At 46.2% G+C, this 20,316-nt stretch overlaps 6 protein-coding genes across 6 annotated transcripts in view; 2 read left to right on the forward strand and 4 right to left on the reverse strand.

Moving 5' to 3' along the window:
- LOC308510680 (histone H1.3-like) overlaps positions 1-20,316 on the reverse strand; it is a gene marked incomplete at both ends in the record, with an annotated part of 269,863 nt that overhangs the window by 107,825 nt on the left and 141,722 nt on the right. The gene's annotated exons all lie outside the window — the stretch shown is intronic.
- On the reverse strand, positions 781-3,550 carry LOC308487484 (histone H2A type 1-H-like). The gene has a single exon (XM_081025760.1). The coding sequence runs from the start codon at positions 3,363-3,365 to the stop codon at positions 2,970-2,972; it is 396 nt and encodes a 131-aa protein (XP_080881886.1). The 5' UTR covers positions 3,366-3,550; the 3' UTR covers positions 781-2,969.
- On the forward strand, positions 4,391-4,771 carry LOC308487485 (histone H2B type 1-K; the record flags this gene model as incomplete). The annotated part of the gene is made up of 1 exon (XM_081025761.1): positions 4,391-4,771. One exon carries the CDS (start codon positions 4,391-4,393, stop codon positions 4,769-4,771), a length of 381 nt encoding a protein of 126 aa, XP_080881887.1.
- On the reverse strand, positions 6,992-10,507 carry LOC308487486 (histone H4). The gene has a single exon (XM_081025762.1). It carries the CDS (start codon positions 8,589-8,591, stop codon positions 8,280-8,282), a length of 312 nt encoding a protein of 103 aa, XP_080881888.1. The 5' UTR covers positions 8,592-10,507; the 3' UTR covers positions 6,992-8,279.
- On the reverse strand, positions 12,675-13,067 carry LOC308487567 (histone H2A type 1; the record flags this gene model as incomplete). The annotated part of the gene is made up of 1 exon (XM_081025981.1): positions 12,675-13,067. One exon carries the CDS (start codon positions 13,065-13,067, stop codon positions 12,675-12,677), a length of 393 nt encoding a protein of 130 aa, XP_080882107.1.
- LOC308487690 (histone H2B type 1-C/E/F/G/I) lies at positions 13,222-19,195 on the forward strand. The gene has a single exon (XM_081026212.1). The coding sequence runs from the start codon at positions 13,379-13,381 to the stop codon at positions 13,757-13,759; it is 381 nt and encodes a 126-aa protein (XP_080882338.1). The 5' UTR covers positions 13,222-13,378; the 3' UTR covers positions 13,760-19,195.

Genomic DNA, 20,316 nt, shown 5'->3' on the forward strand with positions numbered 1-20,316 from the left:
ACGGTGAACCCTCCCACTCTCCCCAACCCCACTTCCACTCACTCACAGTAAACACGCGGGCAGAATCGACACGGACCGTCATTTCTGGCTCTTCTCCTCCCGAGGTCGCCTTTCCTGGTTCCGCTCAGACTGGAGTTTGCTCCGGGCCCCTCCTTTGCCAGCCCCGTCGCTGGGAGCCTGTCCGCCCCCACCCCACCTCACCCCCGGGGCTGACACTTAAGACTAAGGCCAGTGATGTGCGATGTCCCCAGACCGACAGCCAGGCGTTCACAAAGGACGTCGGGAAAATGCCCCCTTTTGGTCTCGGAAGCCCCGGCTCCGCGCACGGCAGGCTTGCTGGCGACGCTCACTGAAAGCTGCGCGACGTAACCGAGGGCCAGAGAGCCGGGCACGCCTCCTGCACACGCGTGTGTGCCAAGCAAGCCCTGCTGGTGGGCAGCCCCGAGCGGGCCTTCTTCCCGTCAGTTACCTGGCACCACAGGGTGGCTCTGTGCCAGGCCCGACGCTTCCTACGGAGAGGTGGCCGTTCAGCCACGGGCGCAGCCCAGTAAGAGCTGGAGAAGACGCTCTAGAGGATTGCAAGATCGAGATGTTTGCGTTTTAAATCCGAGTTCCCTCCGTTACTGGTAGTGAAGGGATTGACAGCAGCTGGTCCTTCTGGGTCCCCTGTCCTCACCCCTGTAAAGCGGAGTTGAAATAATCTACTCAACAGAGAACACCGAGGGACATGTGATACAAGTGAACAGGGTGACGGCAGCGGACGCCGTCAGGCTAATCACTGGGCCGCTGGAGGGACGATGTCTGAAGCACAACACAAGGTGGCCGCAAGGTTGCAACACCTCTGAAGCTTCGTTGTGTGAGTTTCAGAATCCATGTCGGGTAGGCAGTTGGGGAAGGATGGGGGCTATTGGAGCCCTAAGAAGGGAAGGCTTTCAGAAATCAAAACAGATAGTGTCATGCAGAAACTTCCCATAAGATGCTAAAACTATGAGAAAGAGACAAAGACACTTTTTGTTTGTTTGTTTGTTTGTTTGTTTGTTTGTTTGGAGCTTTCACAATCCACAAGGCCAGGAGACAAGAGGTGCCATGTGTGTGTTCTCAGAGTACGATGCTATGCGAATAGCGGCTCATGGAAGCCCCTCTGCGCACCTGCGGTCCCCAGTCACCTCCCAGTGGTCCCCAGGCAGCAACACCTGCTTCCCATTTCCAGCCACCTCCCCTCCTCAGGTCAGTCTTTCACTCCCACCTTAGCGGTTCCACTTCCCCTTTGCAGCTCAGTCTAGAAACTGAAGGCCAGAGTCAGGGCTATTCTTTTGAGCCATGACTTCCGCCCGAGTTCCTCCAATTTTCTCCAGATTATCAGAGTTTGCAGTTTCAGCACTGGCCCAGCCAGAGACGGAACTGTCTGATTCATGATTGCTCTTTTGTGTGCGGAAAGACTGCACAGTTCACCTGGGTCTGCATTTGAAGTCTTGTCCTCATGTTTAAAGGGAAAAGTTCCCTTTCTTTATTTTTATCACCTCAGTTTCTTCTTCTGGACTTCCAGCCAATGCCAACAGGACTTGGATATGGCTGGGAGAAGCATTGGAAAGAGAAAAAGGAAAAACAGAAACCGCCAGCTGGTGGGGTGGGGTGACGAGCATTTGTCTTCCTTGGTTCTGATTAGGAGTCCCTTCAGCTTCTTGTGGCTTTTCAGTCTCCAGTGCAGTGTTAAAAAGGTGGAAAGGTGTGTATAAGGTCTCAATCTCCAGGCGTGCTGAGTAGGAGCCACTGTAGGATCACAGCAGACCACCAGAGCCACCTGCCATGGGCCTTTCCTCTCATTTCCCAGTGACATCTGTCATCTAAAGAAACATGCACTGTCTTCTGTCCATCCCTAGAACTGCCCACCCAGTCAATCTCTCCACTACCCAATGTTTTGCTCCTGGCTGACACACGAAAGGGATAGACATTAAGTTTCATGGCATGGGATTTCCCAGCAGATCCTCTCTGGGTTGGTGACACTTGTATACTCACTGCTCTCCCACTGCCACGTGCCTCAGGCCTCATCTTCAAGGGAGTGCCAGAACCCCCCCCCCCAAGATCCCCCTGACTCTCACCCCCGCTTTTACTTCATAGCTTCATGTGATGTTCCCAAGAAATGCTAAACATTTTCTTTACACTTTGAGCTCCCTCCACTTGGAGTACGCTTCTCCTAATATCTGCCAGTCTATGTCTTTTCAATTTACATAGGTCTCTGATCAGGTAACACCTTTAAAGAAGTTACCTCCACTTTCTAAAAGCGTAGCGCCATTACGCTCTATAGCTCATTTCCTGTTTCCATCCTGGGCTATCTATCACCTGACAGTGCGTGTTTCCATGTTTACCTCCATTCCCAGGGAGGAAGGTTTTCTAGGTTGCATGGCTGAGCTGCTTCAAGAGTGCAGGAAATGAATACATGTATTCCAAAGAAATAGGACCAAGAATTTACCAATATGGAATTCAGAAAATTCTGCCTATTTTTAATCAATAAATCATATTCTAATTGTCATTGGAATTAAATTCTAAAGAAAATGAAAGTGATCATTGAGTAGAATTTTAAGAATTTCACCATTTGATGAAAATTATCCTTTAGAATTAGATCACTTCAGAATCAGGCTGTTACTTTCCAAGACTCTTCTATATGCTGTGTTTTAAGTTCTCAGTGCAGTTTGAAAACGCTAGTAACTGGTAACATTAGAATTACAAAGTGGGTTCAATAATTTGCCCACCTGACTTCATCTGGAATTTCACAACAAGGCACGCCATTTCAGTGGGTCCGACTCCATTCAGGGTTACTTATTGTGGTTGTTTCAGCCCCTCCCTGGAGGCTAGAAGCCCTTCGCAACGTGAACGTCAAAACTAAACTACAACATAACTTGTGTGTAGCAGCTTTCTCTGATAGAGTAGGTGGCTCTGAAAAGAGCCTTCCTTTTCCAGGGTCCCTACCCTCACTCCTCCTTCCTTGGCCTGTGGTGGCTCTCGGTCTTCTTGGGCAGCAGCACGGCCTGGATGTTGGGCAGGACGCCGCCCTGCGCGATGGTGACCTTGCCCAGCAGCTTGTTGAGCTCCTCGTCGTTGCGGATGGCCAGCTGCAGGTGGCGCGGGATGATGCGCGTCTTCTTGTTGTCGCGGGCCGCGTTGCCCGCCAGCTCCAGGATCTCGGCCGTCAGGTACTCCAGCACGGCCGCCAGGTACACGGGCGCGCCGGCCCCGACCCGCTCGGCGTAGTTGCCCTTGCGGAGCAGCCGATGCACGCGGCCCACGGGGAACTGCAGGCCGGCCCGCGACGAGCGCGTCTTGGCCTTGGCGCGCGCCTTGCCGCCTTGTTTCCCGCGTCCGGACATACTGACTTTAGAGACTTTTACCGCCAATACTCAAAATACAGGGGCCGTGGTCCCACAACAGCCTAGACGTCTGTCCACCCCGTGCCTTTCCCTAAGAAAGGAAGGCTTTGTGGAACTGTGCGTCTCTGGGATTGAGTTTGTTACACCTTGTGTCTCTCTGCTTAGTCTTCAGATGAAGGGTTTGCAGTCAAAGACGGGTATGATTTCTCACCGGAGAAACAACCTAAGCCAGTCGGACCCCGTTAAGACCCCCGATGAGCTGTATGAAGATTGATGGGAATGCCTTCATTTGTCATTCCTTCCCCTGCTTGAGAAAAGCTGCTGCTGACTCTGCCTCTCCCTCACCTAATTGTGAGAGAGGACCATTAGAGCGATGAGATCAAGCTCTTCCCGCTCAGCTCAAGGCATTGTTTTACCTCGAGAGACTCCCCCCTCCCCCCCAGGGAGGTACATACCACACCTCATCATGGGACTGGACGCCTCGCTGTTTTCAGATAAATAATTGGATTTTGAAATCATTTTTTCTATGTGGTGTAAGAGTTTCACAGACCGTGCCTTAAATCATGTGACTTCTTTGTCTGTAATCAATTAATACCGACAATCGAACCCATTCAGGCATCCGGTCTCTTGAGAGCGCGAGTCCCCTGGTCCTCTGTAATTTAACTGTATTGAGTCTCTGTCTCTTTATTATAGCTTAACCCTCGGCTCCCTACAGCCTTTGTTGCGTAGGACGCGACAAGGGGCGGCACTTTTCAAGCAACGTTTCTGGGCGCGAAAAACAGGGCGTGTCATTGGTTAAAATTGCAGCTTCATCTTAACCAGTGCAAATACAAATTTGGGATTCCTGCGTTCTGATTGGGCAGAGTTAATAAGTTTGACGTGACAATGAATAACCACCAATCAGACACAGGACTTTAGTTTATACCCTAATTTGCATGCGAGGTTTTATATAAAAGGGACACGGCATGTTCAGCTCACACATTTCTCTTGCTGTTTCCTCTATCTCGTTTGGAGTCGTCCCCACCATGCCCGAGCCGGCCAAGTCCGCGCCCGCCCCGAAGAAGGGCTCCAAGAAGGCGGTGACCAAGGCGCAGAAGAAGGACGGCAAGAAGCGCAAGCGCAGCCGCAAGGAGAGCTACTCGGTGTACGTGTACAAGGTGCTGAAGCAGGTGCACCCGGACACGGGCATCTCGTCCAAGGCCATGGGCATCATGAACTCGTTCGTCAACGACATCTTCGAGCGCATCGCGGGCGAGGCGTCGCGCCTGGCGCATTACAACAAGCGCTCGACCATCACGTCCCGGGAGATCCAGACGGCCGTGCGCCTGCTGCTGCCCGGGGAGCTGGCCAAGCACGCCGTGTCCGAGGGCACCAAGGCCGTCACCAAGTACACCAGCGCCAAGTAAGTTCCTGTGCAGCAACCCTTAAACCAAAGGCTCTTTTCAGAGCCACCCACTTTGTCGAGAAGAGTTGTAGACACATTTCAAATAGAGGCTTAAATATGGGCGTTGATGGCCTTCAGGTACGAGAATCCCATCACACTGAGTAACACCTGTGCTGGGAGCCGTCTCTGGCTAGAAGGCAACCGGATATCCTACTAAGGGCCTCTTTGTAATCAAAACACCGAGGTTAAAAACACTAGGTGTGTTAATGCAAAGTGTTTGTGTGTGTGTGTGTTTACGTTTCTGGCTGTGCCGGGAAAACGGGTCCTGCAGTCGGGACATAACGTGGTTTTCTGTTAAAATGTTAACAGCTGGCTGTAACACGTACCCCCTTTTCTCCACCATTCCTATTCTAATCTGCGCGTATATACTAGTAAATTTGGTCCACCCAAACTTGGTGATCTCCCAAAGTGTAGCGTAGTTCCGCAGTTACCTCTAGGCGGTACAACCTGATTAAAACGACTTGGAATGGCGAGAGGGCCGTTAAATTGGCAGAATAATGGTTTCACCCAGCTTTCCTTTTTGAAAGTTGTCCTCCAGCCCGTTTGGGGGTTAGGACAATGTCAGACCACCAGGAGGGAAAGCGAGGCAAAGATGAGCTGCGGGGTTTTTCTCCTGAGTAACGGAATGGAATAGGAGAGCTCACAAAAATCCGATGTGACCGATTTCCTAGTTTTTAAACTAAATCAAACATGTAAGGTCAGAGAGACAAGTAACAAGATATTGAATGGGGAAATACAAGGGCATATCAGTAAGAACTGGAATCTTGTTCAGCCTTTAATTGAGCAAACTATTTAAGGTCTGCATCTGTTTTCCTATTTGTAAAAAAAGGACATGGGTCTGAACTTTGATTCCTTTCAGCTGTTCTGTGCCACCCAGAGAAAGAAAATGTTCGTGTGAAAGGAGTGGGAATAAAAATGACTTTCTCAGGTTCACAACCTGACCAGTTGTAGAAGTGATTGGAATAATTGAATCAAACCGAGCTACTCAAGGGCAGATCTTGTACCTGTCCTAACACATTTCCCCAAATTCTCCACTAGAGGACTAGGATCACGACCCACCCATTCTGATGGCTGCTGTCTGCTTACTGATTTAAAATATTCCAGGTTTGAGTTGGAGAATATAACGATTCTGCAACTTGGTTCTTTGATGTGGCTGGCAGTGCCTCTATTTTGCCATTTTAAAATGAGGACAATAAAACCATCTCGTGATTATTACATGAGGTAATCCATGCAAAGTATTTAGCACACATTTCAGTGTTGTCACGGGCTGCGTTGCCCACCAACTCCAGGATCTCATATATAAGGCATTATTTCTTCTGTCTTCAAGTTGTCTCAACACCTTGCGAATGTTGGTCATTATGTTAATCATTCTTGCTATGAGAACAGGAAAATCAATCTGTTAAGAGCTCTTTTAGAAAAGCCCTACTCTCCAATTCAAGTCAAATAAAGATAAACAGCCTAAATTTTTTGTCCAGTGATGCCTGCAGGGATTTTCCTTTGTTTATTTTTTGGAATTGAGGGGAGGGAAATAACACCTATATGAAAAGGCAGCATTCGTAAAAACTGAAAAATATAGATCCAATGTGATTAAAATTAATTTCTGTGCATCTAAAGATAATAATAACATTTAAAGACAAACCAACCAACAAGATGATAGATTTGTCACAAGCTGACAAGAGATTAAAAACCAAAATACATAAAGAATATTTACAAATCATAAATTTCAGGAAATAAAAACGTGGACAAAGGATATGGACAGGCTGTTCCCAGGGGGAGGAAGGGAGGGAGGGAAGGAGTATTCCCAAATAGCTAAAATATCCCATAAGAAAATAAGCAACTTTGTTATAATCAGAGAAATGCAATTTAAATGCACAATGAGATTCCCTAGGCTGGCAAACGCTTTAGTCCGACATTAGGAAAATGTTGAAGATACGGACTAAGGAACTCTCAGTATTGGAATATGGGTGTGTAAACTAAAAATATAACTGGGACACAAATTGCTCATTTCTGTTCATGTTGAATATGTATATAGCCTATTACCAAGCAATCCCACTCCTAGATATGTAAGCAGAAGAGGTGCCCAACTGCCCATTACAGCTCTATGGGGGCTAAGGGTGGGGCAGGAATAAAGCAATTTAAATTTCCAACAGAGAAACGAATATTTAAATTATGTACTATTGTCACACTACAAAAGATAATGAAAATAAACACATTACACATTTCAACACTATACTTCAAAAGCAAATGTAGAAAAACATGTTTCATAAAGATAGATACAAAGAAATATATTTAGAAGTTTATAAAACGTGTGAAATGATGCTCTATATTGTTTAGGGATATGTCCATGTAAAGGTAAGAGAAAGCATGGAAATAACAACCACCAAAATGATACTGGGGAACAGGTAGGGGGTTAATTCCAGGATAAGAAAAACAGGGCTCTGTTGATGAGAAGAAACACATGGGAGTGATTTAACAGTATTTGAACTATTTTAGGTAGTAACATTTAAGTGGTATGGTTTCACTAGCATCTTTTGCGTACCTGATCTAGTTTAGTATTTAAAATATTACCGGGGGCAAATATATCATCAAGATTCTTAATAATGCCCAGATGTGTTCTAGTGTAATTTGTAAACAAAAATATAAAAGACGCCACTTTAAAATGGAGGAGCTGACATCCCAAATTTGATGTCTGGCTCCTCTTAGGCTTCAAACCTTGGAATGTTTAAAACAGCAAAATAAACATTGGTCTGGGCCTAGGGCAACATTGGATCTAAAGCCATTTGCAAAGATAACAAAGCAGATACTCTATGACTGCCAGATTGATGGCTACGCACTGAAAATTAGAAATTGTTTAGAATCAGCACCACTGTTAGGTTTTCTGCAACAGGAGCAATGCTTTCTTCCCTCAAGATGGAATTTTTCCCCTTCCATCTCTCATCAATAACCCTTGCCTTGGTCTCCTAATCACACTATTTCGGCTTCCGTCTGAATTTGCGCTTCCAAAATTGGTATTCTTCATAAAAAACATTTTCTCACATAGATAATCCTTCACTTCGAAAGTCTATAAATAAAGTTAAATGTAGAGTAAAAATGCATGCTTCCAAAAACTCTGCTCCACTCTTTCCCAAACACCAGGGAAGTTTCCTCAGTAGACTTCCTTTAATAGTGTTGAAATAGCGTCTACACTCCAGACCTGACCTAAGATTAACGCGGCTAGTTTCAACCCTGTGATCAAGTGGGGGTTCAGGAAAAGATTCAAAGACACCCGACAATGCTCACAAGATATTTTACACCCTTCCCAACACTTGAAACAACCATAGTCAGAACCTAGAAAACTGACCCAAGGAACACGTTAAGTGCAGATTTAAACAACATTTGCAGGTAACCACTTAAGCTCTTTCGGTGAAAAGATGGCGGCCCTGAGAAGGGCCTTTGGTTTTGCTGCAGAAAGCGAGCTTACGGGGTCGTTCTCAGCCCCCGAAGCCGTAGAGGGTGCGGCCCTGGCGCTTGAGCGCGTAGACCACGTCCATGGCCGTGACCGTCTTGCGCTTGGCGTGCTCCGTGTAGGTGACGGCGTCCCGGATCACGTTCTCCAGGAACACCTTCAGCACCCCGCGGGTCTCCTCGTAGATGAGCCCGGAGATGCGCTTGACGCCGCCGCGCCGGGCCAGGCGTCGGATGGCGGGCTTGGTGATGCCCTGGATGTTGTCGCGCAGGACCTTGCGGTGGCGCTTGGCGCCGCCTTTCCCGAGGCCTTTACCACCCTTACCACGACCAGACATTGTCAAAGAGGAAACAGGGCAGAACTGTGCAGTCGAGGGCCGAGGCTCCGTTTTATAACTAGCCCAGGCGGACCGGAGTGAAAACCGAAGGACCTGCAGCAGGAAGTCCCTGTGGATTGGGGGAAGGGAACTAAAGCGGAACCGGCCGCCTTTGTTCTTTCTCACGCAATTCTTTTGAATCCTAAACGCTCAGGCCCTTTTTTCTCTCTCTTTTCTCATTTAATATGTTTCGAGCCCCATCCTCATTTATCACGACATTTTAACATCGCAGATCCATAAAAAAAGAGAAGACAAGAAAATGTCCTGTGGTTGCATACACACATGCATTTTTGTAACAGTATTAGCATAACACTCCCATTCTTTAACATTTTTCTCTACATACAGGTGAAATACATTCCACATCCTGACTTCCTGGAAATAGAACAAGATGGACTAACAGAATTTTAAGAGTTTCCAGGCATACTTCCTGGAAGTTTCTTCCACCAGAGATACCAATACGTATCATTTTCAACACTAGCTCCTATCATGTCTTAGTATTTATAATGGGTACAACCATTTAAAATATGTAATTCAGATTTGGCTTCTTATATAGAGAATTAACTTTTTAAACATTAAACACATGGTTAATCAGTACACCACACTATTTCCCTACTGATTTGAGTTACTTAATTTATCATATATAGAATTAACAATTCTGGAGTTTTCCTTGTTCTGTTGATCTGTTCAGTCTATAGGTAGTGCTGAAGTATAATTATCGGTAATGTTGAAAAATATTTCAGTATTTGGCAGTAAATTCACACCTCAATTATTTTTTAAAAACACACTCTATCACCATTTTTCTTGAAATTACAAATGATTTTATCTAGTTTCAACAATTTCTTTTAATACTTTTGTCAAAACTGTTAAATCTATACATTTACTAGAATAAATTTTTTGAAGTACTGTGTTCTTCTAATTTGAAAAACCACTGAATCTCTCCAATCCAGATGTGTATCTCAGTAGAGTGTTTTCTAAATAATATGTAATTTTAAGAATTAAAAAAAAAAAAACTTCCATTAATTACAAGAGCAATTAATTTCTTGTTAATGTATATGTAGAAAATTCAAATTCAAGGAAAAGAAAGTATACTTCTTTTATTTTTAATTCAATTTCTCCAACATTAGTAAACTGGAATCCATTTTACAGACTCTACTTTAAAAATCTATAAAATTCCCACCAACTGGTAGCCTCCCTGTCTATTTGATTTTTTGAGTTTTTGCAAAGCAACTAGTGATAACAAGGTTAGCATAGGATGGGTATCTGAAGTTTTTCAGACTCTGTAGTTTCTAAAGTTATAGCCAAAGGTGTCTGTTCTTCTATAAACATATTTTATTGAAATGAAATATCCAGGCTTTTATCTAACACATGGAATGACAATATATCAAATAAATTTAGTTAAAATCAGGACATTTTTCCTCGTATCTTTACATTCTTTCACAGTCGAAGGGGAGCACCATGTATCAGCCCAAACTCTGCCTCTTTGGCATAAAGATTGTTTTGGAGAAAGAGCATACACAAGAGAATCTATGAACAAAATAGAAGTTACCCTTTTGTAAGGGACATCAAAATTTGTAAAGGAAATCTCCATTTACAAGTGTCTGCCTTGGGTACCAGAAAGAGAAGAGGGTACTCCAGACAGTCTCATCAATGGGGAGGCCTCTACTCAACCTGCACGACAAAACCTACTGTTCATCTCACTTTTCCTGATAACCTCTCATGATTGCCCTCCCTCTGCCCACCACACATCTTATTCTTTTGTCTTTAGCTGAAGATGGTAAATAAAGCGATGGCTTGGTAGTTTCAGGGAGTTTACTCTGTTTTCCTGAGTATCTGTGGTGTAAATGAGGTGTACATGTTAATAAAATTCTGGTTGTTTTTCTCTTGTTAATCTGTGGTTTACTCTAGGGGGTCTTAGCCCAAAACTCAGAAAGATAGAGGGAAAACGATTTTGTCCTCTCCTACACAGTACACACCGAATCTGTCAGCAAACTTTATTAGTTACACTAGCAAATCACACACCCTATATTTGTCTATTACCGCCAATTGCGGTCAAGTCCCATATCTCTCAAAAAGAACACCTTCCTAATTTACATCCTTACTTCTAAAGTGTGTATTCACCACACAGTTGCTTTAGTGAGCTTTCAAAGAAACGTACATGAGGTTATGCCTTTCCTCGGTTCAAAACTCTTAGAATAGACATTTAAAATGATTTGCCAAACTCACGGCATATACAGAAAACCCCACGTCGTCATAAACCCCTACGTGAGGGACCTCTGCCTTTCTCTGTGAACTCAGTCTGCCCTTCGTAGATCTTAACGATTCTGGACTTGAACTCCATCTTCAACTTCCTTGAACTTCTCTGCCTCCCTTATTCATCCCAAGTATGCGAGTGCCTCAGATATTTGCATTATATTCTTTGCTCAGAACACTCTCCCTAAGACAGCAACATAGTTTAGTCTCTTCCAATCTGTTCAAATACAATCTAGTCAGTTTTCCAGGGTCATGGCAACATATGGAAGGGCCAACAGGACTACTTTTACAGTAAGATCTAAGAAGTTGGGGTCCAAGCCTGCCGCCTTCGTGCTCCAGGACACAGAAGTCGGGCAGACGTCAATCAATGACACAGAGCAAACTCTCCAGAGACTGGAGATTCCATAAGGACCATCCCTGCAGTTACATACTTTACAAGAGTTAGACAAACCTGTCCCTATTCTTGCATCTCACAGACGTTAAAGATAAACCTACCGTTGCTCTTCTAGCCTCCTTTCACTCATACCAACACGTTTTCCATGAAAACAGAAGACACATGTAAACCCTAGACAGGGGAATGGACGGGCTCTCTCTTCCACTAATTAGAAACCACGACCCTGTCTATGGGTGGCCTTTGTTTTCTTACTCTGCTAAATAAACTTACTTTCACTTAAAACTCTAGATCGGCTCCCGTTTGAATTCTTCCCTATGTGAAGCCGAGAATGTGTGTCATGTCTGGACACGGGAACAAGGCGGCAAGGCGCGCGCGAAGGCCAAGACGCGCTCCTGGCAGTTCCCCGTGGGCCGCGTGCACCGGCTGCTCCGCAAGGGCAACTACACCGAGCAGGTCGGGACTGGAGCGCCTGTGTACCTGGTGGGGCGGACAGTGGGGTGAATGTCTCCCTCCACCTCCCAACTCCTGTGTACCTGGGTCCTCAGAATGTCACTTCATTTAGACATTGGGTCTTTGCAGAGGTAATTATTAAGGATCTCGAGATGACATCACTTTGGATTTAGACTGGGCCCTGAATCTAATTACTGACTGCTGTCCTTACAAGAGGAGGAGAGGACACTGGTACAGGGCAGAAGGGTGTGAGGGAGGTAGAGGCTGGAGGTGTTGCAAGCCAGGCGAGAGAGAGGCACAATGACCTCTCCGTCAGCTGCTATAAGGAAGCAGCCCTGGTAGCACCTTGATCTCGGACCTCTAACCTCCAGAACTGTGATGGGATCCATTTAATATCAATTTCGTGGCAAATTGTTACAAGCAGCCACCGTGAACTAAGTCACCTAAAAGAGAACACTGACAGCTGTTCCTGTCACCCTTGTAGCCGCTGAACCTCATTTAGTTTTCATTGTAGCACTGACTACACCTAAAATACTTTACTTTGGGGGACCATGAGTGCCTACCACTACTAGTTACTGTTGCCAGCATTTCTTATTCCAAGTCACATTTATAGTAGGATGGGAAGGTCTTTTAAAATTCATGAATATATACAAGAACTAATAACATGTGATGAACACAGGTACACTTCTAACGTGGTTTTTCAATGTTTTACTTTCAACAAGGGAAATGGGAAGCCCTTTCCCAGAATATATGGGTTTTCAAGTGGAGAGTTCACCTCTCCAAAGTGTTTAACTACTGACATCTACCGACCGAGTGTAGCAAATGCCATTTTCATTTTCAATTATCAGCCTAAGAACACGAGAGCCCTTTTAGTGAAAAAGTGGGTGGCTCTGAAAAGAGCCTTTGGTTTCAAGTGGACATATTGGACGTGCCACAAAACAAGGTCACTTCTACTTGCCCTTGGCCTTGTGGTGGCTCTCGGTCTTCTTGGGCAGCAGCACGGCCTGGATGTTGGGCAGGACGCCGCCCTGCGCGATGGTGACCTTGCCCAGCAGCTTGTTGAGCTCCTCGTCGTTGCGGATGGCCAGCTGCAGGTGGCGCGGGATGATGCGCGTCTTCTTGTTGTCGCGGGCCGCGTTGCCCGCCAGCTCCAGGATCTCGGCCGTCAGGTACTCCAGCACGGCCGCCAGGTACACGGGCGCGCCGGCCCCGACCCGCTCGGCGTAGTTGCCCTTGCGGAGCAGCCGGTGCACGCGGCCCACGGGGAACTGCAGGCCGGCCCGCGACGAGCGCGTCTTGGCCTTGGCGCGCGCCTTGCCGCCTTGTTTCCCGCGCCCAGACATGACACAAAAAGTTGCCGACCGACTGCTGTCTGACACGACTCACCCAGGGCGCCCCTTCTTATAGTGGTGCGGGGCGCGACCGTGAATCCGCGCCGAGTTAGGGCCCTTTCGCTTAAACCAATGGAATCCGGGATTGGAAATACTCCGATTCTGATTGGACCACGTTCACGTGTGACGTCTGCAGCGTTCACCGCCAATCAGACACGACTTTACTCAGAGCCTTCTTTAAGAGGCTGTGGCCCGAGAGGACGCCTGCAGTCTCTGCTGTGCTTTCCTGTCTTTCCCCGTCTCGCTCTGCGATTCCTCCGACCATGCCCGAGCCGGCCAAGTCCGCGCCCGCCCCGAAGAAGGGCTCCAAGAAGGCGGTGACCAAGGCGCAGAAGAAGGACGGCAAGAAGCGCAAGCGCAGCCGCAAGGAGAGCTACTCGGTGTACGTGTACAAGGTGCTGAAGCAGGTGCACCCGGACACGGGCATCTCGTCCAAGGCCATGGGCATCATGAACTCGTTCGTCAACGACATCTTCGAGCGCATCGCGGGCGAGGCGTCGCGCCTGGCGCATTACAACAAGCGCTCGACCATCACGTCCCGGGAGATCCAGACGGCCGTGCGCCTGCTGCTGCCCGGGGAGCTGGCCAAGCACGCCGTGTCCGAGGGCACCAAGGCCGTCACCAAGTACACCAGCTCCAAGTAGGCTCGCACGGCAGCGGCTTGTCTCCCACCCCAAAGGCTCTTTTCAGAGCCACCCACTCTTACACAAAGGGAGCTGGTGGTTGTTTTCTATCTGTGCTGCGTCTTGTCACTCGTTTTGTTTGCGAAGTAGGGCGACAGTCTGGAGGTCTGCCCTAAACGGTACGCCACAGCGCCACTAACGACCAAAGAACGTTACCCCTGACTCTCAAAGCTCCGTAACCCCTTTGTGTAGAGAACGCATGAGCTTTTCAGTGTCACGGAGGAACTTCCTGCCTTTTGTTTTGCCACTAGTTCTGGTAACCCTCGGGGCTAAGTTATGATGGAAGAGAATGTTAAACTTCAAGCAAATTCAGTTCTCCCGTGTCCCTACCGCGGATGGAGTTGGACTGCACCCGGGGAGGAGTTTGCGCGGGCTGTTTGAGTTCACACGGGGGCGCGGCCACGCGATTCCGGGCATCCTGGAAGCGCCGGGTATGGGCCCCGCACACAACCGCAGCGTGATAAACACTGTCGGATGGGCCGTGCTGATCGTCATTCTTTCCTTTGACATTTTATTCCTTTCTAGAATGACATTAATTCCTCCCAGTTTTTGTTGGAGAAAAAGGAATTTGAAGGGTGTAATTTTCAGTCAGAAATACCAATGCTTTATTTTTAACTGGGATACTGCTTTCTCTTTGGCGTATATCCATATAATAAAAAACATTCCAAGACAAAGTACAACTATTTGTGGTCCAGTGAAGGCAAAGAAGCTGGAGAATAATTATCCCAGACTCGCTGAGATAAAAATCAGTTTGAATTCTAAAATTTCTTTGATTAGTGAAAGGTGCTAAAGGACCAATATGTATTAGAAGCAAAGAATTTAAATGGGAACTTAGAAATGGCGAGTGTAGCTAGTCCAAGGATATGATTGTCATTTCTAGGGAAAAGATGTGGGCGAAAAGGGGATTCTATGGAATGTAACCTCACATGGTGTCGTGAGGGTCGTGAGACCCTAGGCCCATAACTTTAGTAAAAGGTTATCTTGTCCTTAAGCCAGCCCCGTCCACTGTCTTTGTTCATCTAGGCTCACACACCCCTGCAATGCCTCCAGACCCCTCCTAACGCGTGGCCACCCTCAAGAAGGCATATATTAATTTCCCTGCAATCCAGTCCCCAACTTACTTTCTTCCAACTCCATGTCATCTTTACTTTCCCTCCTTAATCTTAAATGCATAAAAGAAACTGCAAAACTGTCATTCTCAGAAGCTTCTGAGATCTTGCTTCTCGGCATGTCGTCAGTTTCGCTCAAATAAACACATAAACATTCTCTACAGTTTGGACGTTTCTTACATTGACAGTCTTTTGACTTAAATTTGAATGAAAACTATCAGTATGATCTTACTTTTTTTTTCTTTTTAGAAAACAACATTTTTTCTCCTAGCAATTTTCACAGTAAAAGTCTACAACCAATGGCAGTCCATGAACGGTTAGGATCCCTGTCACCCAGGTTCATTTCTGGAGTCCTTTTCCAAAGAGCAAACTATTTGGAGATTTTGGTTAAATGTTATGAATTAAAATAGATTTAAGAGACATAGCAACCAAATGCTGTGTGCTGACCTAGTGGAATCCCACCTCAGACAAAAATATTGTAAAAAAAAGTATTTGAGGCAATTGAGGATTAAAAAAAAAAAAAAAAAGACTGGATATTGGATGATGTTACAAAGCATTTTTAAATTTTCTTAAGTGTGAAAATCTTGTATTTTGTCTGTGTCTGTTGGAACATTTGTGAAAATATTCGGGGTTGAAATAACATGTTTGTGAATTCTTTACACTGTGCCCCTCCTTCCCAATGCCGGAGGATAATGAAACAATATGGGCAAAATGCTGACAATTATTGAAGGACGCATACTGGGCACTTGGAGAGTCGTTATTCTCTTTTGAGTACTTTTTGTGTACATAATCCCTTCCCCTCCTAAAGAAAAGTTAAAAAAAAAAATAACACGTCGGCCCTAGTTTAAACGTATTTCTCTTTTTGTCAACAAAGGGTGACACTGAGAGAGATCAAGTGTTGGCAGAAATTCTGGGCACTGAACTGAGGGAACAAGAAGAGAGGCCATCTGCGGGAGGGAGGCCCTCACAGCAGCTGACCCCCACCACCCCTCGTCCTCCGTGGCACAGGCGCTGAGAAATACTATCGCCATCTCGTGGCCCTTTTGGGTAATGTAGCTAAAATTTTTGTTTTATGGTTTCCATTAGACAGTCCATTGCTTGGGTTTAATAAAAAAATGTATACAAGTGGACACTTCGGTGAACGTTGCTCAAACAGTAGTTTGCCGTAATCAGAAGTGTCTGGACGCTGATGGTAACCACTTTGAACACCTCTTATAATTGCAGAAGTCAAACGTGACTTGTATTCATCTGTTATCAGTATATATTGAGTATTAAAATTTTAATCGTATTTTTTTCCTTTCTTAAAATGTGTATACATTTTTTTGGCACCCTCTGTATAGAGAATACAATAAGCAGTCCTGCGCCGAACAGTCCTCAAGCTCCCAGTTCCCCACCAATAACAAAGAAACACGTTTGTTAGTTTCCTGTGCACCCCTCTGGCATTTCTTTACTCAAACACAAATATATGCATGTGGGTTCTCTTCACTTCTCTTCAGATCAATAGCCAATGGTCACATGTTCCTCTCACTGTTCTGTCTCTTGTTTTTCTCATTATCCAGGTTGGAACCCCTTCCTAATAGTAAGTAGAGTGGCTGAATCTTCTTGGCAGGCACACCTGAGCCAGTGATCCCAGGGGGGTAACCTGCTCTACACTGGGGTCCCACGATGGTTGCATCTTCCCTGAAAATCAGTGGGTGCTTATGTATGAGAGGAAGGGACCCTCTCTTAGGAGAGGCCTAGAGGCTGAACTGGTCTGGACTGCTGCGAGGGGCTGAATTCCTGTTCCCCTCCTGGGATGGGGACTCCATGTTTTGTGAGGGACACTGAGGTCCTCATGCCCAGCACACATTTTGAGGCCTTCTTTGATCGTCATCTTATAATTGAGCCACCCCCTCTGCATTTCCTACCCCTATGTACTACTCTGCTTTTCTTCCCAATATGTCTCAAGGTGTGATGTGCTCTATATTTTACCTGTTCACCCACTTGTCTTCATCATACCCCCTCCCCACTAGAATGTAGGTCCATCGACAACTGTGTTTTCCTTTTTTTGCTCTATTTTCTTTACTCCCTTCAATGGATGATCCCAAATCAAAGACAACTTGTCTCCCCTCCACCCATTCCCTGAGTGCTCCTTCTGGTTGAATTCCCAGTTTTGTCTCACCCTCTATCCCCCCACTCCACTCCCACAAAAAACCTTGGTAGAGAAGATATCCTGAATTAGGGAGAAGGAAAGGCACTTGGGGCTTTAAAGGGTCATTGCGGGATGAGCAGATGTTCAGTGAATAGACGTGTGCTCTGCCCTATAGACAGGTCAGAAGAGGTCATCTCTGATAATCCATTGTTATGGACAAGACCCCTAATTCTTCAAGTTCTGGGTAGTTAGTGGGAGAGGCAGAAGTTTCTCTTGAGTCCACAAGGTCTTGGTTGCCTGTAGCTCAAAACAACCCACATACCACAGAGGCACATCTTGGGATGACTCGTTCTGAATGCCCACAAAACCGTTACTCTACATTATCTACAATTTTCCAGCTTATTTTTAAAAAGCATTCCTATCCTAAACAAATATTTCATACCCAGTTAAACAGGATCTTCTTTCCTCAGGGGGAAACCCCCATCTCCATGCCTGTGTCCCCTATGTTCTTTTCTTGCTTCAGGTTTCACCCTTTAATACCCATTCCTGCATCCTTTGGTCTCACGTAGTTTTCTTCTAAGCCACCACAGCTCTTTATTTAAACTGGCTTTGTGTTTCTGCTCTCCTGCCATCTGTTCTTCATGTGTGTGGCTTCTTTTCTGAACATCTCTCCGGCCCCAAGACCAGTAATGATCACATGGTAACCTGGCATATTTCTAACCCCCAGCATGTAAGCTTCAGAATGTGTTGATCTGTCCTGGAGAGTGGAAAGAGCTGGTTTTTATCTTTTGAACAACTTTTCTTAGATACCAAGATAGGAAATGAAAAATGGACAATTTGTGTGTATCTTGCATTTTCCACAATTGGCAGCCTCTGTTCAGCCCTTGACAATGTCTCCTACCAAGGAAGTTGTCCTGGTGAGATTCCTGCTCAAAACAGAAGGTGACTTCTCAATCAGAAATTCTAAAGTTCTAGTGGCATGCTCTTAAATGTTGCCCATAATATGCATATGAAATAAATGTCTTTTTAGGACAATAAAGGGATTGTTGCTTTGTTATTCATCCTACTTGCCTGGTAAGCAACAGAGATCAGATTCGAACTCTTAGAGGGTTTTGTTTTGGCATTGTCGAGTTCTTCCTAAAGCTCGTTTATTTCCACAAAACTGTTGCCCCTGAATTAAACCTCACTTGCTTTATCTAGTAGGTTCCACATCTGACCTACAAGCACTTGGATAATCTGGAGTAACCATAATGATACATCTTTTGTTTTATGACAATAGATAACTTTTATAACTGTTGAATAAGTGCCTACTGCTGAGAACTATTTCAGGTATTTGGGAAACAAAAGGAGTAAGACATCCCTGTATATAACTATTATGACTTAATACAAATAAAGCTCTGTATGGTGAGAGAGACAGAGAGAGAGGTGCTTTTATACTTAATTCCAATAATCCTGCGTCAATGTATAAAGTGATCTGTTCAGGACCCTCCCCAACTTCATAGCCATCTGGCCCCGGGTACATAGGGCTACAACCCCACTTTCTCTCATCTTGGCATTTAGGACTCATGGGTTCTTTATACCATCCTTTGTGAGTAGTGAACATTTCCATCATAGAAAATTAAACAATGATCTACAATGACACACCCACCAAATGGCTAACATTACAAAAGACGACCATATAAGGAGGACATGGGCCCATGGGAGAGCTCCTTTGCTGCTGGTGGGATGTAAACCATGTAAACACTTGGGGGGAGAGGGGAGTGTCAGCTTTTTATTAAATTAAACATTCATAGTTTATGACTCAGAAATGTGTGTGTGTGTACATGAGACAATGCACAGGAAGGGTCCTAGAAGTGTAATTTGTAATAATGAAAAAGGGAAACACAAATATTTGCCAACATTATAAAAGGTGTGGAAGGTAGCCTCCAGGATGGCCCCCAATGGCCCCCAGCTCCTGTTATTCAGGTCCTAGTGTGATCTCATCCCCGAGAGTGTGAGCTGGGCCGACCAAATCATGTCCAGTGAACAGAATACAACAAAAGTGATGGGATGTGATTTCCAAGGTTAGGTTGCTTACCTTGGAAATGGTGGCTGCTGTCTTGCTGTCACTCCCTCTGGCTCGTCCCACTTTCTCTGATGAAGCCACTGTGTCCTGAGATGTGCTGTGGAGAATCCAAATGGCAAGAAACTGAGTCCTGTCTTCTGACGATTTAGGTCCTCAATGGAACAGTCCCTGGGAACTGGATCCTGCCAAAACCCACGCCAGTGACCTGGAAGACTCATCCTTCCCCAGGGTGGGCTTGAGATACCCGAGGTCCCTGCCCACATCTTGACTGCAGCCTGTGAGGGACCCTGAGCCAGAGGAGCCAGTGAAGTCACGCCCAGAATCCTGAGCCACAGAAACTGGCAAATAAGGGATGTTGTTTTATGCAACTAAGATTTGGGGTAACTTGTTACACAGTAACAGGTAATGAATGCGAATGATACATAAGTTGTGGTATGTTCATGACACTACACAGGAGTGGGAACAGGTGAAAACACATCTATGGCCGTAATGGACCTTAAGGATATTATTAATGAAAAAAGAAAAAAGCATGTGTATGACTCTCTGATAGTAAACAATAATGTTTGGGACTGCAAACATTGGTGATGAGATAATGAGGAAAATGCAATGGAGTGATACGTGGTCCCTTCTGGGAAGGGGAAGGGAGGGGACAGAGGTATGGCTGGGAAACAGCGGAGGACAGGTAACTTTCTCCCAGCTAGGGGATACGCTTCCCCTCCAGGCTAAAACACCAGGACCGACGAGGGTGGGACTCGAACCCACGCGTGCAGAGCACAATGGATTAGCAGTCCATCGCCTTAACCACTCGGCCACCTCGTCCCCTCATCCCTGTCCTCGGGGGAAATTGTTCCCAGGCTTAGTTCTCTCGAACTCACCAGCCGTCTGGGGTGCAGAGGTCCTGGGACGTGACTGGGAGACGTGCGGGGACGTGGGGCTGCGTCCTGCCTTCCACACATCGGACGAGAACTTTGTACACGATGCAGCGGAAGCTGCCGGGAAGCGGTCGACACGCGAAGGAAACCTGTGCGCCGGGCCTTGGCCCCTTCCCTGCGGCCTGATCCCTCGAGGGCTACAGGGGCTCAGGGTCGCCTCCGCGTCCGGGCAGGCGACCTCCGGGAGCGGGCGCATCTGACTCCTGACTCGGGGAGAGAAAACACGTCCGAGAACGAGACGCGGGTTTGCGGGGCCCCCTCGATGCTCCGGGGGGCGCACA

Source organism: Rhinolophus hipposideros (genome assembly GCF_964194185.1).
Source record: "Rhinolophus hipposideros genome assembly, chromosome: 19".
NCBI classification, from domain to species: domain Eukaryota; kingdom Metazoa; phylum Chordata; class Mammalia; order Chiroptera; family Rhinolophidae; genus Rhinolophus; species Rhinolophus hipposideros.

Coding starts and splice junctions, on each gene's coding strand:
- LOC308487690 (XM_081026212.1), top strand. CDS start 13,379: ATGCCCGAGCCGGCCAAGTCCGCGCCCGCCCCGAAGAAGGGCTCCAAG.
- LOC308487486 (XM_081025762.1), bottom strand. CDS start 8,591: ATGTCTGGTCGTGGTAAGGGTGGTAAAGGCCTCGGGAAAGGCGGCGCC.
- LOC308487484 (XM_081025760.1), bottom strand. CDS start 3,365: ATGTCCGGACGCGGGAAACAAGGCGGCAAGGCGCGCGCCAAGGCCAAG.